At 37.6% G+C, this 23,480-nt stretch overlaps 1 protein-coding gene across 1 annotated transcript in view; it reads right to left on the minus strand.

Annotated features, from left to right (window-relative positions):
- LOC140745823 (uncharacterized) overlaps window positions 1–23,480 on the minus strand; it is a 126,951-nt gene that overhangs the window by 2,368 nt on the left and 101,103 nt on the right. Inside the window, exons 14-16 of the mRNA XM_073077742.1 lie at window positions 19,255–19,285; window positions 1,837–1,939; window positions 667–792 (exon numbers count right to left, since the gene is read on the minus strand). Of these exons, the coding sequence (XP_072933843.1) occupies window positions 667–792; window positions 1,837–1,939; window positions 19,255–19,285 (260 nt within the window). The remainder of the gene's footprint in view (window positions 1–666; window positions 793–1,836; window positions 1,940–19,254; window positions 19,286–23,480) is intronic.

Below are 23,480 nucleotides of genomic sequence, written 5' to 3' on the forward strand. Positions count from 1 at the left end.
AGTGGATTGATTCGACCGATTCGAGCGTTAAGTGAACGCATTATTGAGTCAACGAAAGATTTATGAACGAATGATGTCGGCGCCACAATCACGTAGGGGCACGGGGAACGAGCGAACGAATGATTGATTGTGAACTAATAGTTAATTGGTTTATTGAAAGAACGTATGATTAATTTTTCGAATACTTCGATTTCGATTCGAATACTTCGATTTCGATTCGAATACTTGAATGAGTCAGTGATGGCGTTTACCTGTGATTGATTGAGTCAACGTATGGTTCATTAAGTCAGCGTATGATGATAAGACATTTGTGGGGTCCTTGGTTGACCTCGTACAACATTAATTGTTTGATCAAATGATTAATCGAGTTTATAAACAACTTCATTGAACGTTTAAATCTATTAAATATTAACTTTAGGGCTGTACCTATAGGAGATTGAGAGATTCTGTATGAGATTTAACTTCATTAGGACAACCTAATGCAGTTAAATCTTGTAATTTCTTATTAAAAGCAAAAAGGATCACTTGCTGCTAATCATTGCAGAGCCTAAACAACTGAAACCAGAACCAGAATTTAGAATAGGTTCATTTTATGATGAAGGCGCCCACTAAGAAACTAAAAAGAAAAAGAAAGTCTAGCCCAGAAATATTGTGTGCGGTACTAACCGGCGGACTCGACGTGGCGCCGCAGATCGAAGTCGTCCGCGTCCACCGGCAGGTACCTGGTGAGCGGCCGCTGCCACTCGCTGACGTTGCCGCGGCGGCTGCGTCTCGGTGCGTTCGTGAGCGACACTGTACATACAAACATTTTTGATAAAACACATACGTCTAATGCATGCCATACACAGTACGGTGCCCCGGAGTCTACCTGCGCAGATGTGCCTGTACAGGTCAAACGCACGTCGGTAGCGTGTGTGGTGACGTTCAGGTGTACCGTACGGCGTTCATCTGTAGAGATGACATCGATTGAAAACTATGACTCACCGTACGGTGTTACACGAAATACGTGATTTTTGAACCTGCGCCGGTCGCCTGCTCTTTACCTACCTTACCTAATACCTGAACAGGTAGACCTCTCTGGTGCACCGTAGTGTATATGACAGGCATAAGTAATAAAAAAATGTATGAGTTAATTCGTTCAAGCGGATATCGATTTCGCCTATACATTCACACAGCGTATGATGTAAGGCTGTCGATTCAATTGATCGAGTACCTTTAGATATACAATACTAAGATAAGGTAACACTTTTGATTATTTAAAATCGAAATTTACAACGCCTACTCGAAATTTATAACTTTTGGGGGCCGGCAAAATGTTACAAATTAAATCTGTTTCACAGGGGCTAAATTGTATCCGTTGGATTCATCTAAATTGTGAGAGTGCCGCTGGGCTATACTTTTAATCAGTCGGATTTTTTGTTTTTTATAATAGTCGCTGATTATTTATTTATTTATTTATTTATTTATTTATTTACATGCCAACAGCAACACACACAATACATTATATAGTACTTAGAAGTACACTATAGTAGTATTAATAATATAAGGTTCGTATGAGTGCCAATTATAGGCATGAACAACATTTATATTATATTAGTCAGTATCTTTAATTTGTATGGAACAAATCGAACCATACGCAACCATTATAATGCTGACTGAGCATGGTAATAATGAAACAACCGCAACTGTTGCCCACTAGTTTCGATTATGACCAGACTTATTCCCAGAAGGCAGGAAATACTATCTCGGACGTAGTTCAGTGTGGTGTAGCACATTTCCGGCCCTCCAGTTGTGGTGTATCTATGCCCAGCAGTGGGACACAAAAGGGCCACTTACATATATTGTCTCTGCTGAAATCGGAGGCATGGCTCAGCGGTCGGCTGTCGTCGCTTCGCTTGTCCTCCTCCGTCGACTCCGTACGCGAGTTTCTCACTTGCAACTGTGAACAAAATATAATACGGATTATCTTCTATAGAACAAACACGTATTAGAATTGTAATTCGACTGTGGAGGCGCTGCCGCCTCACCTATTTTGACTTCGCAATGGCAGTGTTGATCACTGATGTGTTCTGGTTTGAAAGTTGTGATAAGGGAGACATAGTTATCCGATGTGATCCAACTTAGTACTCCGGGGCGGCAACGCATCTGTGACCTACACCAGGTAAGTGACCAAAATGCCGCTCAAGACCCATGTGTCCATTAATCTAAGATATGATCAGAATTATACCCGCGGTCGATAAATTGCAGACGAACATTTCAAAGACTATGTGAAAATATCCTCGACAGATCGGTTTTTTACCAACAATTAAAGGTGGTAGAACCCTTTGTGGTTCGACTCCGGCGGCACCACCGCCACACCTATTTCTACCTAATAACATCAGTGTTAAGCGCTGCTGTGTTCCGGTTTGAAGGGTGTGGTAAGGGAGACAGACTTTTCCGAGGCGTTCCAGCTTAGTCCTCAGGGGTAGCGGCGCATCTGTGGCCGACCTCAGGTAGGAATATCTAATCTTATCTGGGGTTGATTACAGATGTCCATGGGCGGCAGTAGCCACTTACCATCAGGTGGACTGCATGCTCGTCTGCTACTCTTATATTATAAAAAAAAAAAAAAAAAAAAAAAAAAAAAAAAAAAAAAAAAAAATTTACAGATACACATTTCAGTGTTTATGTAGTCTTAAGGAACATATTTTTGGAGGGCGGCAAAATTAATTTCTGTACCGGGCAACGTGTACTCCACGCCACTAGGGGACATATAGCACAACATGTCCCTTAGTGTACCTGTGTTTAACATCTTCTATACTAACCAACAAGGGTTTTAGCAAGCAAGGTTCATACTTCATAACTTATGTACTAGTATATCGGTAAAGATCAAAGATGTACAACTACACGCACTATGCTTAAAGTGGAAATGGGCAGGATACAGCCTGCATGACGGAGGATAGATGGACTAAACGGGTAACAATTTGGAAGGGTCCGGGCAAAAGAAGAGGAAGGGGACGCCCTGCAGAAAGCTGGACAGATGAGATAAGGAAAATAGCGGGCACAGACTGTATAGAAAAAGGGAAACAGAGAAGTTTGGAGACGTCTGAAGGAGGCCTATACCCGACAAGGGGCTTTAACTTATTTATTTTTTATTTCTAGTTTTTATTATTAAACTTTTTGTTATATGTATCTAGATTAGGTTAAAGATAAATAAAAGGCTTGTTTTTATTATTATAGCTGTGGTATTATATCTTCTATACTCACTAGCAGAGGCTTCGGCGAGCAAGGTAACGCCCAGCGAGAGCTCTTTATAAGCGTAATCCACATTGACATACTGACACCAGCATTTGTTTTATATAGCACTCGATTTATTTATAACACTAGATGAAGATGTTATGGAAATCGCGATAATATTAATATTATGTGTTATTTATAATCGTATTATTTACAGAGTGTAATTTACCTATTTATAGATCAAAATATATAATGTGCGCCAATTCAAAGACAAATTATTCGCAGTGTCGTGTCTGTGTGCAATTTGTAGATTTTATTTATCATCATCATTCTAATTCATTGCCGGGCAAAGGTATCTTCTTAACATGAGAAGGCTTTTCGGCTACAGGCCAACTTGCTGGCTTAATGCGGATTGCTGGATTTCACATACCTTTGAAACTTTTTAAGAGTTTATTTTTAATGTTATTATTATTCTCAGGTTTCTTCGCAATGTTTTCCATCACAGTTAAAATGTACAATAAATTTATTTTTAATACATTAACATCGATAAATCCGTGCGTGTCTGGGATCTGAACTCTGTACTCTTGAAATGGTTGATTTAATTTTTACCAGTGGGTTAAATTATGTTATAAATGATTTACCGCGGAAGAGTGCTACTGGTATCGTACCCTTGGTTCTGACAAAGGGCGTCCTGAGGAACACCGTGGGGTTTTAGCTGGTAGATGCCATAGCAGCTACCCATACTTATGACGGGTTTCCCCTACGAAAAAAAAGGTTATCTATGATTGGCATTTTTATTAATATTTGAAATAAATGCTTAGAACTTATGTAACCATATGGACAACGAGCTTTTGCCCGCGGCTTCGCTCGCGTTACGAAGTAATATTTTCATCCTCTATTTTATCCCCTTGGGGTTAGAATTGAACAAAATCCTTTCTTAGCGGATGCCTACGTCGTAACGCCTACCTGCATAACAAATTTCAGCCCGATCCGTCCAGTGGTTTGGGCTGTGCGTTGATAGATCACTACGTCAGTCAGTCACCTTTGAATGACTTATATATATTTAATAATAAAATAATATATAGACAATTACAGACCACATTATACACGTGCCTCAATAAATTCTTGCAAAACCACATGTTTCGCAAATTTAACATAGACAGACACCTATTACTAGCCATTAAGATGTTTGTGGTCAAAATGAAAATAGCACTACGCCACAACAATAACAAGAAGCACGTATAATATGTAACCTATGAATTTTCAGGGTCACATGTGCTCGGATAGTTTATTGCCTATACGTACTACTGCTAGATTGATAACGATTAGCGATGAGCTATATGCTCGCTTGTGTAAGAACGTTCTAAAATAAATAAATCAATTTGGTAATAAGCCTTCCTTAGCAGTCGGGTAAAAAAACTGTAGATTAAACGAATTTATTATTATTATAAGTGATTAAAATAAAAATGTTTTCCTTTATGTAATACAATTATCCGATTTTCATGAAGCTCGTTGAATACTTAAAAATCACTGCCACCCATGGTGACTTATTAACCTATCTTAAAACTGAGGACTATAAAATTCTTAGGACTCAGGACTAAACCTCTCGCATAATGTATCTTTACTACTATACAAAACTACAGCTCCAGTATCTCACCGAGTTTCTAACCAGTTGGCAAGTCGGTCTCTTGATCGATGCAATCGCGCAGCTCTAATTTTTTTAAGTAAACAGCTAAGGAAAACATAGTGAGAAACTCTGACAAAAGTTCTTAAAAAAATCTCAAGGATATGTGAAATAGTGTTCTAAAACCCATCTCAATCCAACCAACATTTGTATAAAATAATAGTACAATAATAAATTGATGACAAAACCATAGATATAACAGAGAAATAATTGTAGCGTTGATAACCCGCAACCTTTCTAGTTACTCGTTACTCGCTTGCTGTAAAGCAAGTACCTAACTTTAGTGTGCAATGTGGTTTTCGATTGTGCGAACATCAAAAAGATTTTGTTTGCACTACGAAGTATATGTGATATCTGCTATTAAATGAGTGTAATAAATCTTGTAGTTCAAGTTTATGAGATGCGCTTTGAGTTTTACGATATGCAAATATTATTTTTTAATAATACGTGAGAATGTTTGTAATAAAAATACTAGTTTCTTCCCGTGCTTTCACTTTTGTTACTAATCTTTCTTATTTTTTCCAAGTGTCCAAGGTTTTGTTTAAATTTTCTAGAAAAAATAAAGGAATTACACTGTACGTGTAATTAAGACGTACGGATGTATATGAATGTATTCCTTTTTACAAAAGGTGGTCAAAGCGTTTCGTAGTTCCATAACGGAGACATCACCACTACACTTGTTTCTGCCTTATAACAGCAGTGCTTAACACTGCTGTTATTCGCTGATGTTTTCTGGTTTAAAGGATATCGCATCACAAGGGAGATACAAATTTACATGAGGCGTTCCAACTTAGGCATAAGTGGTAGCAAGTAGAAATTATTTTGTAGCCGATCTGAAGCTGGAATCCAGTGTTCACTTATAATCAGGTGAATTATAGGTATACCCGATACCTATTTGCTAAAAGTATGAAATAAAGTTTAAAATTTCCTATAAGTTCATTCGTGTCTATCTATTACGGTTTAAGAGACTTCTGTGAGAGAATCCTATGACAGACGTAAAGGCAGCGGAGTGATCAGAGGCCTAGAAATAGGGTGCCGTTTTTAACCTTTCGATACAGAACCCTAAAAAACGTAAGTTTATTTTCGTAAAAAATAATCTGTTGCTATTAAAAAATATAATTCAACAATATCATATTCCCGTTGGCTATTAAAAAGCAGTATCTATAATCTTTATAAAATAAAAAATGTGAAGAATATCTGCACGGTTATAAAAATTATGTTCTTCAGTTTTATTACCTTGCGGTTCAAGAACTTCGAAGGTTGAAAATATTAAAAAGTTATTATTTTAGAGCATAATAACTGGTATTATAAATACATGAATGCAGAAGAAATCATTTGATCTTTTCTTACTACGGTTTGGGAAGTAAATATAACTCTTAATATACATAAATTATAGATACAATAAATTAAATGTCTGTATGTGATTACATAGTTTTATATCGCAAAATTTGTATATTATAATTAAAAATTATAATTTTACAATGAATAATATTGAAATTGTATATTTCAATTTAAAGTTGCGTGTGTGAAATTCTAACTTTGACAGTAGGTGAAGGTCAAATTTCAACCTGACGTCGTAAGTCAGGGATATCTACTAAAGCTTAGTCGTTAGAAGCGGGGATCTTAGTTTGCAAATGCCAGACACGCTCTCCATTTCATTAAAAGTGTGTGCGTATTAGAAATGAATTATCACCTGCTTTAACGGCAAAGGAAAACATCGTAAAGAAACTTACACGCCTGCGTGTTCCCAAAAAAAAATATCAAAAGTTTGTAAAGTCTACAATGCCGCACGTGGCCAGCGCGTTGGACTATGACCCAAACTCTTCACACTGAGAGGAGACCCGTGTCCAGCAGTGACAGTAATAGGTCGACGACGTACTCCTGTCATAAACCAAGGTGTTCCACGGTCCGATTACTTTATAAGTGATAAACAAGGAACAGTTGACGTACACGCATGTCACAATCTGGCCGAATGCCAGAGAAATTTACGAGATGCATCTCACGACGGCACGCGATCAACCAATTTTCAAACTTACCATCATACTAATAATAAAGATGAAAGATCACAAAATGGTAAACTTACTGAAGTGTCAAAAACACTACGTTTATTGAGAGATGGGTACTTATTTTAATAGGAATATAAATAAATTATTTTGGGTATAGTTGAGACATAATCGAGGGATTTGAACGGCGGATGAGTGGGATTAATCACAAATAGTTTGGCTGCTAGCGACTATCTTTATCCAATTTTAGGGTCTTTTCGTATCACGCGGGTTTGTCTGTATGCTTATCTGGTCGGCATACCACTCGTCTTCTACTCAACTTTACTGTTTTAAAAGTCGATTTGAAGATGGTAGAATCCTTTGTGCTTCAACATCAGAAGCATCACATTACTGCCTAATAACAGCAACGTTAAGCGCTGCCATGTTCTGCTTTATGACATACTTATCCGAGGTGCTCCAACTTAGTTATCAGGGGGAGACAAAGCTTCTGTGGGTGACATCAGGTCGGAAACTAACTTTATCTTGCGATGATTATTGTCTTTAAGCGGCCTACATAGATGTGCAAGTTTGGTTTGGTCACAACTGAGAAAGAGTTTTGGAGCATAATCCATCATCTCTCCTTCCGGCTTCTCCATTGACTCCATTGACTAAGGAAAAATGGATTAGAGATAAACTTTTGAGGAATTGTCAAAATTTCAATCCTTGGTAGGCAAAGCATTGGATAGATGAGGTCGGCCAAAAATATACTAATATGCTTCAAGACTAAGTGAAACGCCTCATATATGTCTACCTCACCACATGAAGAGCGATGAAGGCAAACATCATGAGAAAGTCTACATGCGTGAGAGTTAGTCTAAAAAGTTCTCAAAAATGTGAGAAGTCTACCAATTCACCTTTGACTAGCGCGGTGGACTATGGCTTAAGGAACCCGTGCCCAGTGAGAAACCGATAAGTCAACGACGACGTCAAACTCATTCAAAAATCTTATGCGCGGTTTCAAATCATCATACTTCCTTCCGTCAATGCAAATCATTGGGAAATACGTGCCCAGTGGGAAATAAAAGAGTCACCAGTACAGTAGTTGAATAGTAGAACCCCCTAGGTAATAACTCTTATATTTTTAGATAATATTCTTTGATAAAAATCTCAAAGGTATGTGAAGTCTACTAATAGGCACTTGGCCAGCGCGGTGGACTATGGCCTAATCCTTCTCATTATGAGAGGAGACCCGTGCCCAGCAGTTGGACAGTGATGGGTTGATGATGATGGTACTTGAATTTTTTAATTTTCGTTGTCAAAACGATGTCAAAACCACGTTCGTAATTTAAATTTCAATGAAAAAAAAAATAAGTAAAAGTTATCTCAATTCTAATCCAAAAATGTAGCAAATACTATTTCTATTTTACACAGACACGACTCCGCAAACATTTTCTTATTATTTTCACACTTATAATTATTTTCTACCTTTACTTTGATCTTACACTTCAAACTTTACGACGAATAAAATTCTATTTATTCAAACCACAAAAAAAGAACACTAAACCATAGACACGTTACAAGGACGAACTTCGCGCCAAGTGTCCTGTCAGATTCAAATTTGTTTTTTTAAATACCCGCCCTTGACTGCAGCCCGGCACAGCCAACACTACACTGACACTTTTACGGAGACCCGATATAAAACCGTTTATTTTTGTTTAGTGAAACCGTGGGCGGAACAAGCTGAATGTGTGAAGTTTGGGCAGTTGTTTCAGTGGAAACTGTTGACGTGAAGAGATTATCGTCGTGTGGCTATACTGCTTGTAGCCACAGCAAAAGTAAAGACAATTGAAAGACTATAGTTGTTAAAACTTGATTTTAATAGTACACCTTGCTATTAATTGTACTAGATTTATATTAAATTTTTAATTAAAATACGATACCAAACCAAAAACATAAAATTCTTGTTTTTTAGTTCCTTGTCTTTTCATTGTTTTTTATGATTGCTTAAGTATTTGAAAATACAAGACGTGTGGTGATTATCTCAAATTTCAAGTTTTTTTTTGCTATATACATAATATTTTTAGTTATTAAATTAAGCAAAACTTGCAATCAAATTTAGTAGTCTAAATGTTACGGCTACAATATCACATTAAGATGAAGAATTGTGATCCCATAAGTATTATCCACTCATGAATGTCTCTTAAAATCCTTTTATAAAGCCCATAACATAAATAAACTGCATTACAACTTCAATAAACCGATTTAATACTAACAACGCCACCTATTGGCACCAAACGTCAAAACTTATTATATCGCTCATCGCTAAACTCCGTCAATCAAACAGGGGCATTAACGCGGGTATTTCTGACACTTAATTGGTCGGACATTTGTTTTTTTACGCGAGTTATCTACGCATGTGCTCGCTGGCCGATTAAAAATATATTTTTTATTTGTATACTTTCATTCTTTTTGATACTGATAAATGTTTTATGTGGACAGGCGTTTATAATTTACACAAATTTGACTTTCAAACCAAAACTTTAAATTAACTTTTATCATATAACAGAACCTGTAATGTTTGGCAACCTGGCACCACCACCTCACCTATTCCTACCTTATAACAGCAGTGTTAAGCGCTGCTGTGTTCTGGTTTGATGGGCGTGATAAAGGAGAGACTTAGTTTTCAAGAGTAACAACGTAATTGTGACCGAAATCAGGTTGTAATCTAATTTCAGACTTAAATTCTATTTTGAGTTGATTACAGACAGATGTCCATGGGCGGCAGTGTCCACTTACCATCAGATGCGTTGCATTTTTCATAAAATTCAAGTAGAAAAGCATGCAGTCCACCTGATGGTAAGTGGTTGCTGCCGTCCATCCGTCTGATCAACCCCAGATAAAATTAGATTCCTACCTGAGGTCGCCCACAGATGCGCCCTAAGGACTAAGCTGGAAAGCATCGGAAATGTATGTCTCCCTTACCACACCCTTCAAATCAGAAAACAGCAGCGCTTAACAGTGCTGTTATTAAGTAGAAATAGGTGTGGCGGTGGTGCCGCCGGAGTCAAACCAATTTTAATTATGTTTACATTATATTTATAAAATCTAAAACCATTCTTATCTACGTACACAAAGAACAAAGTAAACATTGATAACTAATCAGAATTTCCCCAAAAATGCTAGATTTGGCCGATACCCTGATAAGATACGTAATAAATATAGGTACATATAAAAGAAATAAGTAATTATTTGTTTGTCCATCTATCTTGATATTCATAAAGTACTATGCTGGTTTGGAGTGGCATATCTATAAAATAATGAATAAAAACAAGCTATCCAAGGTCTTGTCTGCTAAAGATCGACTTATAAAAATTTCTCTATAAAAAAATTAAGAGGTAGAGCCCTGTGACAGACAGCGAAGTCACAGTAATAGGGCGAACCCTAAAAAATTGAATTTTCGACCATTGTTCAGCAATCCTTGGATCTTTTTTTTATAATATAGGAGTAGCAGACGAGCATGCAGTCCACCTGCGGGTAAGTGGCTACTGCCGCCCATGGACATCTGTAATCAACCCCAGATAGGATTAGATATTCCTACCTGAGGTCGGCCACAGATGCGCCGCTACCCCTGAGGACTAAGCTGGAACGCCTCGGAAAAGTCTGTCTCCCTTACCACACCTTTCAAACCGGAACACAGCAGCGCCTAACAATGCTGTTATTAGGTAGAAATAGATGTGGCGGTGGTGCCGCCGGAGTCGGACCAAAAAGGGTTCTACCACCTTCAAAACCGACCGATAGGTTACGTATTAATAACGAGCGTTACAGACAATAGTTTTTTTAGATAATAATTTATTGTTATATGGGGTTTCGGATTCGACCCTCGGAATGTTCTTTTTTTCTGGATTGTAACGTTTGTTTACTCGTCTATGTGTGTTTATATCACATACGATACACATTTCTAGCGTAAGACTATTAGTATAAAAAGTAATATTTATTAAATATAAAGCATGAATCAAAAATATATTTTAATATAAAAAAAAACGAAACAATCACATAGTAAATTACTCACTTTATAAAAATAACAGCCGATCCTTACGTTTTCTGAGTGATTATTTACAATATTTATCATGTCTCATTCTTCGGGCTGAACATTAAGAATTATGACGCTATATATTTGCCTGAGATGTCTCCAACTACTGTTATTCGGATGAAAAGAATTCCGAGTTATATTTCGCCGAGCTTTTTGAGACATAACAGTTTCTCGCGTCGTGTTCTCTTGACCTTTGCGAAGGATAAATCAAAATATATATGACGTAGCTAACTAGGTTTATTAGCCGTTTAGTTAACTGCCTAGGCGTTTTACTAAACGTCGTTTAACTAGTTCTTTGCATGATTTTCAGCTGTAGTGTCTAATACAACTTAAAATGAACTGGCTGACTGATGCTTAGGCAAATCATAAATTATCATCATGTTTTTGTCACATGGTCACCCCATGTGACAAAAACATGAAATATTGGTTATTACAACTTATTTATTGAGATATCTCAGAATATTATCTGGGATTAATTATTATCAATGCAGCATAACACCAGGTGGACTGCATGGTCGCTTGCTACTACAATCATATTAAAAAAATCCTATTCGAAACGCTATAGGATTGGTTAGGTTAGGTTAGGTTTGTCCCTGTAGCTCCGGGACCAGAATAGGGCTACGGTATCTCCTGCCTGTCGTAAGAGGCGACTAATTGGGGGCTCCGGGGTTGCGGGCGGCGAGAGTAGGAGATCGAACCGTCTAGCAAGCGACCCCTGGAAGGACAGCGGTATGTGTGGTCGCATAGAGTCGTAAACACCAGACGGTGTGGCGAGCTCTGAAGCTCATCGGTTGCGTTCCGTAGGAGATCCCGGAGCCCTCTTAGTAACGCTGAGGACGGCCACCGGGGGGGTTTTAGTGCGGTAAGAATCCCACATAACCCTATGCCGCTCCCACGGCACCGGGTACCTTTTGAAGGTTTCCCCCTCGCCAACAAAAAAAAAGGTTAGGTTAGGTTGGAACATAAACACAAAAACAAACCAAAACATGACTCTTAAGATGAAAGATGGATTTTGCAAACAACACACCTACCTCTATCAAAAATAAAACATAAATTTTGAAAACACGTCGAAAACAAAACAAACAACGCTAATGGTAACATAAATTTGGGTCAACGTACATTTAAACGTAATTAGAACGTCGGTATGTGTGTACGTCAATAATTCATTATAAGATTTATTTTCAGATCACTTAGACTGTTGTTCGAATAGACGCGAATTTCACGCGGGGAGCGGATATATTAAAATTGATTTAAGTGGCGTGAAACGTTCAAAGAAGTATTATCGATGCGGTAGATATAAATATTTCTTTTTCACAAATCTTTAAATTGTTTTGAAAGAATTATACTTCATAATAGTTTTTGCCCGTGGCTTCGCCCGCGTTTAAAAGACAATAATATAACATACTAACGTACATAAAACTGAAAATTCGTACCTTCAACTTTGCTAAAGATCATCAATGATCAAATGCATAGCTTACGATTCAATCCTTACTAATATCGATTAAAATAATCGATGTTTTGGGTCCAAAAGATAGATTCTCCGATTAATCGATCATAAATCGCCATCCCTAGTTCCCGTGGAATTTCCGGAATAAAAACTATCCTATGTCCTTTCTCGGGTCTCAGACTATCTATGTACAAAATTTCATTAAAATCGGTTCAGTGGTTTGGGCGTGAAGAAGAGACAACCAGACAGACAGACAGACATACAGACAGACAGACAAAGTTACTTTCGGATTCATAATATTAGTAAGAATTTCAGGATAAAATAGGGACATGACATTTCATAACATGGACCCTGAAAATATTTAAGATCTTTTCTGAAAATTGATAACGCATTGATGCAAAAGGGATTGTAAATTTTATTAATTTATAAATCGCAAATAATTGGCCAGCGCAGTAGACTTTGCCCTACACATCTCTCGTTTTGAGAGGAGACCCTTGCCTAGAAGTAGGACAATAATGGGTTGGCAACGACGACAATTGGTAAAGTAACTTTTTCCTTTTTCCTATTTAGCAATACCCTTACAATATATGATTTCAGACTAAAATTATCGCGGAATTGAGACATATTATTATGTAACGGGTGTTGTGATATGAAACCTAGAAAAGAAAAACGAACTAGACGTAGGGTAGATAGATTAATCTATCACTAGTACTTGTCAACGGTTTCTCCCCTCCACCTCAGTTTCGCCGTGACCACGATCCATGCAACTGGGTCGAAATATCGGCAATAAAAAACGCATATCGTGAGTACCCGTTACATAATAAAATACCCTTACATATACTCGTACATAGACCAAACAAATAAAGAATTGGACAAAATCTCTGAAATGTTCAGAAGCTTAACAGAGCGTAGCGATTTTTCCAATTACACTAAATTCTCTGATATTATTTAGCACTCTGATATTATTCTCGTAGCACCATAAGTTCTACGCCAATTCTTCGCAATTTCTATACGCATCCTAACAAAAGCGTAAATTTGAACACATCCTTACAGGATTAATTCCTAACAAACAATACGTTTTGCGTCATCCATCTACCGAGAAACCGTATTTCCGTAAGGAAATGATTTAAACTGAATATAAGGGTCTATCCCCACTACCAATACGTCTATGTTGAGACGTATGGACCAAGTGTTTATGAAATTATCAAAACACCTAAAAACTTAGTTGGAATACTCTACCTTACAACCTTCAAATCCGAACACACAATTGTTACCGGAGCCGAACTACGGCGGGTTCTGCTGAACGAGGCTCTTAAATGCGAGCAAGGGGCTTAAATTTCATAAAAAAGTGACGTAACAAATTATTACTTGACGTGGCGACGTTTCCCTTCACCATTCAGAAGTGTTAAGATTTAAAAAAATGATTTCTAGAATTTCCTTACCTGAATCTCTAAAACTAGACAGGATTTTATACCATTGACAGATAGGTACATGAAGACTGCTGTAATCATCTTAATTCTAGATAAGAATTTGTAGCTAAGACTGAATTGTCCCCGTAGTTCCGGGACTAGAATAGGGCTACGGTATTACCTGCCTGTCGTAAGAGGCGACTAAAAGGGGGCTTCCGGGGTCGCGGGTGGTAAGAGTGGGGGCTCGTACCGTCCGAAAGCGACCCCGAGTAGGACGGCGGTATGTGTGGCCGCATATACACATCAAATGATGTGGCGAGCTTTATGCTCGCCAGGGTGGGGCATAACGCTTAGAGGACTCCGGTTGCGTTCCTTTGGCGGCGATCTCAGAGTCATCATCGCAGCGTCGAGGATGGTCAACGAGGGGGTTTTAGTGCAGTAAGAATACCACATAACTCCGTGTCGCTCCCACGGTACTAGGTACCTTTTGAAGGTTTCCCTCTCGTCAATAAAAAAATCTAAGACAAGACAACAGTCGTGCCGATTAATCAGTCGAAGATTTTTTTTTAATTTTTTATAATATAGGAGTAGCAGACGAGCAAGCACTCCACCTGATGGTAAGTGGCTACTGCCGCCCATGGACATTTGTAATCGACTCCAAATAGGATTAGGTATTCCTACCTGAGGTCGGCCACAGATGCGCCGCTACCCCCTGAGGACGAAGTTGGAACGCCTCGGAAAAGTCTGTCTTCCTTACCACACCCTTCAAAAGGAACACAGCAGCGTCTAACACTGCTGTTATTAGTTAGAAATAGGTGTGGCGGTGGTGCCGCCGGAGTCGAACCACAAAGGGTTCTACCACCTTAAAAACAAAGATGTGAATCAACCCGTAATGAGTTAGCCCACAATGTAATTCATACAATACTCCCCACATTCTAACGAAAACTATCTACGTCATTTTAATCTGAACCTCGTCTCTTTGTACGTCAAACATTCAAATGCGCCTACAGTTGTTTTGTTGAAATCTGTGAAGTTTTATTCCCTATCGTGGGTGCTATGGACATATTATTACAAAGTTACACACACAAACACCCACACTCGGAAAATGAATTCAGATTCATCATTTAGAACCCGGTACCCTGTGGGCGGTTTATCGGTATGAAGACCGCCCCGCAAAACACGTGGTTCCACCTTTGATTACGTAGTCTTAAACATAGGTCGTATTTATTCGTTACTCTCAATCCTTATACTCCTTCAAAAACCTCGTCAAATCTCATTACCTTCAACTCTAACTGTCTTTCTTTCCTCTGCTCCTTCTAAATTTGTGCTCTTACTGTCAATAATTTTTAAACAGTATTAATTTTGTTTTTAATTTTTAATTTACAATTAGTTTCTCTATAATTATAAGTATGTATATCAAGTATGTCAATTATTTATTTATTTATAATTATATTTTAAATTTACACTTGTTTTTATGTATTATGTAGGTAGATTTTTAACTATTATTTATTTGCACCCTACCTATTCTTATAATCATCCACTCTTTAACTCCTCACCCTAAGGTTGCCTGGAAGAAATCGCTGTTTTAGCGATAAGGCCGCCTTTTGTATCGTTCAATATTTGTATGTTTTTATTCTTGTATTCTATTGTTTTTGGGTACAATAAAGAATATTATTATTATTATTATAGGTATGTTTAATCGTATCGAACAGGTTACGATTTACTATATATTAAATATATAGCGGTACTAGTAGTACCTCTATATATTTAACTAGGCGACCCGGCAAACTTTGTACCGCCTCAAAATCTATTTATCAAATATATTTCATGTTAAATATATGGGCTATGTTACTCGTGGATAATGTAGCTTTCGAATGGTGAAAGATTTTTTTTTTTAAATCGGTCCAGTAGTTTTTGAGCCTATTCATTACAATCAAACAAACAAACAAAGTTTTCCTCTTTATAATATTATATACAAGTATATTAGTATATAAGTATAAGTATAGATATGTAGGTACAAATCTGGTTTAAATGTTCATAAACCATACGCAATTTTCATGAGTAAGGCCTTAGTAGTCACGAGCCAGTAAGACGGATGAAACAGTAATATGAAGGATTTTTTTTATAAAATTGAGATAGCAAACCAGTATACAGTATACCTAGTGTTAAGTGGTCACTGCAGCCAATGGACATCTGTAATTGATATTATATAGAAGGGATTCTACCTAAAACCGATCACAGATGCGTTACCACACCTGAGAGCTAAGATGATCGCCTCATATATAAGTCAACTGGCATCCACACCTTTCCAACAAAACTCAGACCTATTTACGCTAGAAGATCTGGATCTTAGTTAAAACTATAATCTATTTATAATAAGGCTTTCCCCACTCAAAGTCCCACCCGCCACCACACCACCCACAGTTTGTTTACATGGCGTGTGTACAATAGTTCCCTCTACGTCATATTCTTGTGATTCACATGTTTGCAATAATGAGAACACATGACGCCACCGGAAGAACAAATATTTCAGGATTGTTGGATATTATCGCAACGCTATGATTTAGATCAATGGATATACAAAATAATAGCTACGTGACATGAAAGTGTATAAGAACCCAGACACGTTTTGAACGGAATCCTTTAACTTTTTTTTTATTATGTGTATATCCGAAGGTAAGAACACTTTCAGTTCTACTGCGGTGGCACCACCGCCACACCTATTTCTGCCTCATTACAGTAGTGTTAAGCGCTGCCGTGTTCTGGATTGAAGGGTGCAATACTTTCCAGAGGCGTACTAATTGAAGGTGGTAGAACCCTTTGTGGTTCGACTCCGGCGGCACCACCGCCACAGCTATTTCTACCTAATAATAGCAGTGTTAGGCGCTGCTGTGTTCCGGTTTGAAGGGTGTGGTAAGGGAGACAGACTTTTCCGAGGCGTTCCAGCTTAGTCCTCAGGGGTAGCGGCGCATCTGTGACGACCTCAGGTAGGAATATCTAATCCTATCTGAGGTTGATTACAGATGTCCATGGGCGGCAGTAGCCACTTACCATCAGGTGGACTGCATGCTCGTCTTCTACTCCTATATTATAAAAAAAAAATTAAGGCCTCAAGGGTAGCAACGCATCTTTGGTCGACCGTACATAGGAATCGAATCTTGCCTGGGGTTGATGAAAGATATCCAGTAGCCACTTGACGGTAAGTGGACTGTCATAGACCCATTATTGCCGACTGCTGGGCACGGGTCTCCTCAGAATGAGAAGGATTAGGCAATAGTCCACCACACTGGCCAAGTGCGTATTGGTATACTTCACATACTTTTGATTTTTTCTTTAATATAAATCTCTCATGTATGCAGGTTTCCTCACAATGTTTCCCTTTACCGTTTTAAGCATGTGATAATTAATTTCTAAAAAGTGGACTGCACATATTATTAAAAAAAAATATGATTTGATTTAACAAAGAGGATGGGTGTTTAGATGAAAAGCTGCGGATGCCTGTAGACGTAAATATGGTAACCAGGCCTAGTCCTCAGAACTGGCGACGCAACGACACTAATATTATAAAGAGGAAAACTTTGTTTGTTTGTTTGATTGTAATGAATAGGCTCAAAATCTACTGGACCGATTTTAAAAATTCTTTCACCATTCGAAAGCTACGTTATCCACGAGTAACATAGGCTATATTTTATATGAAATATATTTGATAAATAGATTTTGAGGCGGTACAAAGTTTGCCGGGTCAGCTATCTGTTATATAGCAGTGTGGAATACACATATTTCTTTTCTTTCATTCTTTCTCTATTTAACCATCACAGCTTTTCATTCACCATCTGAACAAAATAAACTAAACAAGATTCAACTCCAACGCATCCAATGTTGACGTTTGACCAAAAATAGCCGAATCTAAATATATTAAACCGGCGAGCAGCGAGTTCTCGCGTGGAGAGGGTTCCGTACAAATTTAACACTGTAAATTAAAATAATTATGTATAAATTATTTTAAAAAATCTAGAATCAGTAGGGAATATTTATCATTTGTCTTCTTCCTAATAGAATGTTATTTCAACTTAAATATATTTGATATCCCTGCAACCTTTCTTATTTGATACTCCACTCGATGCAGTTACACGAGTGATCGTCTTTTTTATAATAAAATAATAGCAGACGAGCGAATATTCAGTCCACCTGATGGTAAGTGGCTACTGCCGCCAATGGACATCTGTAATCAACTCCAGATAAGATTGGACTCGATCTACCTGAGCTTGGCCACAGATGCGCTACCCACTACCCCTGAGGACTAAGCTGGAACGCCTCAGAATAGTATGTCTCTCTTACTACACCCTTCAAACCCGAACGCAGCAGCGCCCAAAATTGCTGTTATTAGGCAGAAATGGGTGTGGCGGTGGTGCCGCCAGAGTCGAACCACAAAAGGTTCTACCACCCTCAATATAATATAAGGGTTCAATTTTTATCCGTACGGAACCCTAAAAATCAAACATCTTGTGTTACCAAAACAAACGCGTTACCAAAACGTAACTTTACACGGAAGATGGATCGTATATAACCCCCGGATGTGGTTCGTTACGATATCCTTTAGAGTTATAAAGGAAATTGTCTTGTTAAAACTTACCGAAAATAACCTATTCGATTGCTTCTTTTAGTGACGGCCACCTAGGTTTTATGAGATCGTTAAAAGTGTAATAGTGATGTGCTGACATTATTATGGTTTCCTATTTTAAAGTTTTTAATGAATAAGAATGGTACAGATATAGTCCGCGCCAAACTGCTAGTCCGCTCTGAAGTTGTTGCGAGCAGGTGTAGTCATACAATTTGCTATGGCGACGTGATTCATTTCTATATTCAGAGCGGACTAGTACTTTTACGACTATACCCGCTGCTTGCATGTTGCGGACGCCATGCGTCTGTCGTACGCTCTGCGGGTAAAAACGGGTTGAAGATGGTAGAAACCTTTGTGGTTCGACTCCGGTGGCACCACCGCCACACCTATTTCTGCCTAATAACAGCAGTGTTAAGCGCTGCTGTGTTCTGGTTTGACGAGTGTGGTAAGGGAGACATACTTTTCCGAGGCATACCAGCTTAGTCCTCAGGGGTAGCGGCGCATCTGTTTTCGACCTCAAGTAGGAATATGTGATAGAATATCAGGTAGGAATACCTGATGGTAAGTGGCTACTGCCGTCCATAGACATATGTGATCTACCCCAGATAAAATAAGAGAAACAAAACAAAATAGAGCTTAATACGGCTGTTGTTAGCCACAAACAGATGTGGCGGTGGGACCTCCGGATTCGAAGTTCGAACCACAAAGGGTTCTATCATGAACAGAAGTGGCCAGAAGTGAATGTAAAAGGTACCTTATATAAATGTACGATGCGACGATATAAAAATAATAATTAAAAACTCACCTCTTCTATAGATGAAGACATAAATCCGGAGCTGTAACAAAGAGAAATAAGTATTATTAAACCAAGGTTTTCAAAATAGCTCTTTTATTTGCGGCAGACCCTTCTATATTAATGGTTCGCTATGTTTGGAAAATTTCCATATACTAGGCTATATACCTTTTCTGAAGCACATCTGATATTAAATGGGATATCATCTTCCTTGTGGACATTTATAACCAACCCTAAACAAAACTGGAGTTATCAAGGATGCATTACTACTTTTGAGAAGTAAGGAATGCCTTACAACAATACACTTTTCAAACCTGTACCAGCGCCCCCAGCGGACTGTATCAGAACTAATTGGAAATGTATGGGAAATACGTAAACAAATGCAAAAACAGCCATTTTTGTAAAAACGTAAAAACTTATACTAAGGGCACTGGACACGGCGGCCGAAATTGTGGTAAAGTAATGTGAAGATTTTTCATTATCGTAACTTTATATCGGTGCATATTCCCGCAGTCAATGCACTAGCAAACTATGCAGACAGTAGGTATGGGTTACGAGCTATTTAATTTAAATACATCCGTGAATGAGGGATAAATGATTCACAATAGAGACTAGAGTGCACCAAGAACGAATATTAGAGTATAATACAAACATATACATTCTCCCTGGAGCCTAAGAACCACACTGTTAATGTACGGTTCGCTTTCAAAAATAAATTAATAAGTTCTAAAATAATTACTTATTATAAAAAATAAGGCGCCCGATTGTTTCATAATGATTTACTAAAAAAGGATGTAATGTAGCCTATGTCACTCCCACAATTTAGACGAATCCAACGACACCTCATATGTTAAAATTCTCCAAGCCGTTTGGGCTGTAGAGTGTGCCAAAGAATGAGACATACATACATACACATATGAAGGTGGTAGAACCCTTTGTGGTTCGACTCCGGCGGCACCACCGCCACACCTATTTCTACCTAATAACAGCAGTGTTCCGGTTTGAAGGGTGTGGTAAGGGAGACAGACTTTTCCGAGGCGTTCCAGCTTAGTCCTCAGGGGTAGCGGCGCATCTGTGGCCGATCTCAGGTAGGAATATCTAATCCTATCTGGGGTTGATTACGGATGTCCATGGGCGGCAGTAGCCACTTACCATCAGATGGATTGCATGCTCGTCTGCTACTCCTATATTATAAAAAATAAAAAATAATAAAAAATGTACATTTACATATGTATCATTACATAGGTATATCCGATCAAAAAACCTTAGGTACATTTTTTTAAGTAGCAAATATTTAAACTGCTACTTTTTTTTGTAATTATTCTCACATGACAATATCCAAAATATTCAAGAACCTGTGCAACCTGTGTGTAATTTGACAAAGAAATAAGTACACTCACCAACACAAAAGTTTACTGTGTTTCCTATTATTTTTCTCCATGGTTTAGTTTAGTTAGGCGTTTGTGTACGATTTTTCGAAAATACAGTACTTTTTCACAATTTCACTATATCACATATTGTAACATTCACATTTTGTCTGTATATATAACATAGCTTAATACGCTCCACTTTGAATCAGTCTGATATTTGTTTTAGGTTAGGTTAGGTTAGCCCCCTTTTGAACTGCTCAATAAAAAGTATATATAAACAATCTTACATAGAAATGTAACGTTGTGTACAAATTGAAAATCAATCCATCGACTAATTTTCGAGTTTTGCGGATACAAACATACGGTCGCAGAATTTTTATATTTAAAGACAAGCTATGCCCCGCGGTTCCCGCATTTATGAGTCCATGAGATTTAAATTTTCTGCGTGGTACCCTAATTCTTTTTCTTAACTAACAACAACCTAAGTTACACTGTATAACTTAACTGCGAGTGAAAATCCCGTCAAAATCTTATTTATTTATATAATATGTAGATGTGTAAATATATTACAAAATATTACATTCATTCAACTGTAACATGATTACAACTTACATGTCATAAATCATTATAAATAAGTCATAAATTATTTACTTCAGTTTATCGCGACCGATAACGTCTATAATTATAGCAAATAGGTAATTAACCTTTATGTAATCTATGAGTACCTACCTACTGTAATTCTAGACAATTGAGAACCTTTAATGCCCCTCTGCTGGGCATAGGTCTCTCGCCCATAAATATGAGATGTCTGTTGGGCGGCTCGAGGATCGAATCCCAAGTATACACCTGTTTTTTTTGCAACTTATGTGAGTAGAAATTAATTATCACTTGCTATAAGTTGGAATGAAAACCTCGTGAGGAAATCTATATGCCAGAGTCCTTTTGAAAAATCTCAAAGATATGTGAAATCTAGATTGGTACATACTAGTATGTACCAATTTGCACTTTGCCAGCGTTATGGACTATGGCTTAAACTCCTCACTAAGAGGAGACCCGCGCCCAGCAGTGGGACAGTAACGGATTGTCGATCACCATCTTCAAGTATTCGGAAAACAAATTAATTTGAAATTGTTAAATTAGAAAAAAATCATCAAATGTTGTTTAACATAATTTCCGATTCACGGTAACACTTACGACAAAGTGTTTCGTATCTCATGACTAATTGTGTTATTTGTTATAGAATTTTCAAGTGTTTACGATATTTTACTGCATATATTCATACTCTTTTTAAACTTAATAGTGTATCTAACATAATCTAAAATTAACATTAAATTTTATGATGGGACTATACCTTTTTTTTTTTTTTTTTTTTTTTTTTTTTTCTCGAGGGGGAAACCTTCAAAAGGTACCCGACGACGTGGGAGCGACGCCGGGTTATGTGGGATTTTTACCGCACTAAAACCCCCCCGGTGGCCGTCCTCAACGCTTGTTGGAGAACTCCGGGATCTCCGACGGAACACAACCGGAGCCCTCCAAGCGCGATGCCCCGATCGGGCTCTACCCTGGAGGAGCAGTTTTCGCTCCTCCCACACCATGTAGTGTTTACGACGGTATGCGACCACACATACCGCCGTCCTTCCCGGGGTCGCTAGCTGGACGGTTCGAGCTCCCACTCTTGCCGCCCGCAACCCCGGAAGCCCCCTTTTAGTCGCCTCCTACGACAGGCAGGGGATACCGTAGCCCTATTCTAGTCCCGGAACTACAGGGACAGATGGGACTATACCTACACATTTTTTCCAAATCTTACATTTTGTTGAATTAATATTTTGCCTAAAAATAAGTCTATTGTGAAATTCAAAACAATTTATCTAGTAGCATATTACAAACACACAAGAAAAATATAATTTAATAAATTTCTAAAAAAAAATACTGAAAAAAAAACAAGAAGTCAACGTTTAGAAGTTCCCGTGTGTAATATAATCAGGAAATCCTCATTAGTTTATAAGACACGTTTATACATCCGTGTGTCACGTTCAAAAACTCACAAGATTCTTCAAAATGCAAAAATAAATGCCACCTGCGACACCATTAACATCTTTATTACGATTCAATTTTATATTCATTTCTAAGTAATCAAATGCTCTGACAAAGCAAAAATTCGTATAATTTCAAAATGTGTATTAAAAGATACTTAGTCACATATTTTAAATGTTATGTTGAAAAAGAAAATTCGTTGTAAACCAATGAGATAATTTCTCTCTGAATTGAAATTTTTCTTATGAAAATATGAGTAACAATATCTAATAATATAATCTATACAATGACTATTGATATAATCTTGGGAATAATAAACAAACATACGAAAATACGGAGTTTCAATTAAATGAATACGCATACATATGCATGTCTAATATTCCATTTGGGAAGAGAAAATAAGGAGGCCAAAACGTATTAATTGTGACATTATTAACACTACAATACACAACATTCATGCACACACATAAACACGTATTCACACAAACATACACACTTACACACACACACGCAAGCACGCACACTTATACTCAACAGGCATCAAGTGAAAATGTTTTGGTAGCACACTATATTCTTTTACAAAGCATTCAGAACTCATAATACATTTCTTTAACGTCTTTTAAGCTTTCACATTTCACTTCAGTACTTTAATACCAAAAACACTTTTGACTACATTCGCACACTTTACACTTACTTATAACACTTTTATGAAAACAAATCACTTCGTTTCATAATCACATACATTTTAGTGTTAAATTTTAATATTTTGTGATAAGAACACATAACGTGCCAAGTTGAAAGGGGCTCCGAGTGTGTCAGTATTGTCAGTAACAC

This window comes from Epargyreus clarus, unplaced genomic scaffold, assembly GCF_041222505.1.
Source record: "Epargyreus clarus isolate Ecla_fem2 unplaced genomic scaffold, WU_Ecla_fem_2.2 ptg000011l, whole genome shotgun sequence".
NCBI lineage: Eukaryota > Metazoa > Arthropoda > Insecta > Lepidoptera > Hesperiidae > Epargyreus > Epargyreus clarus.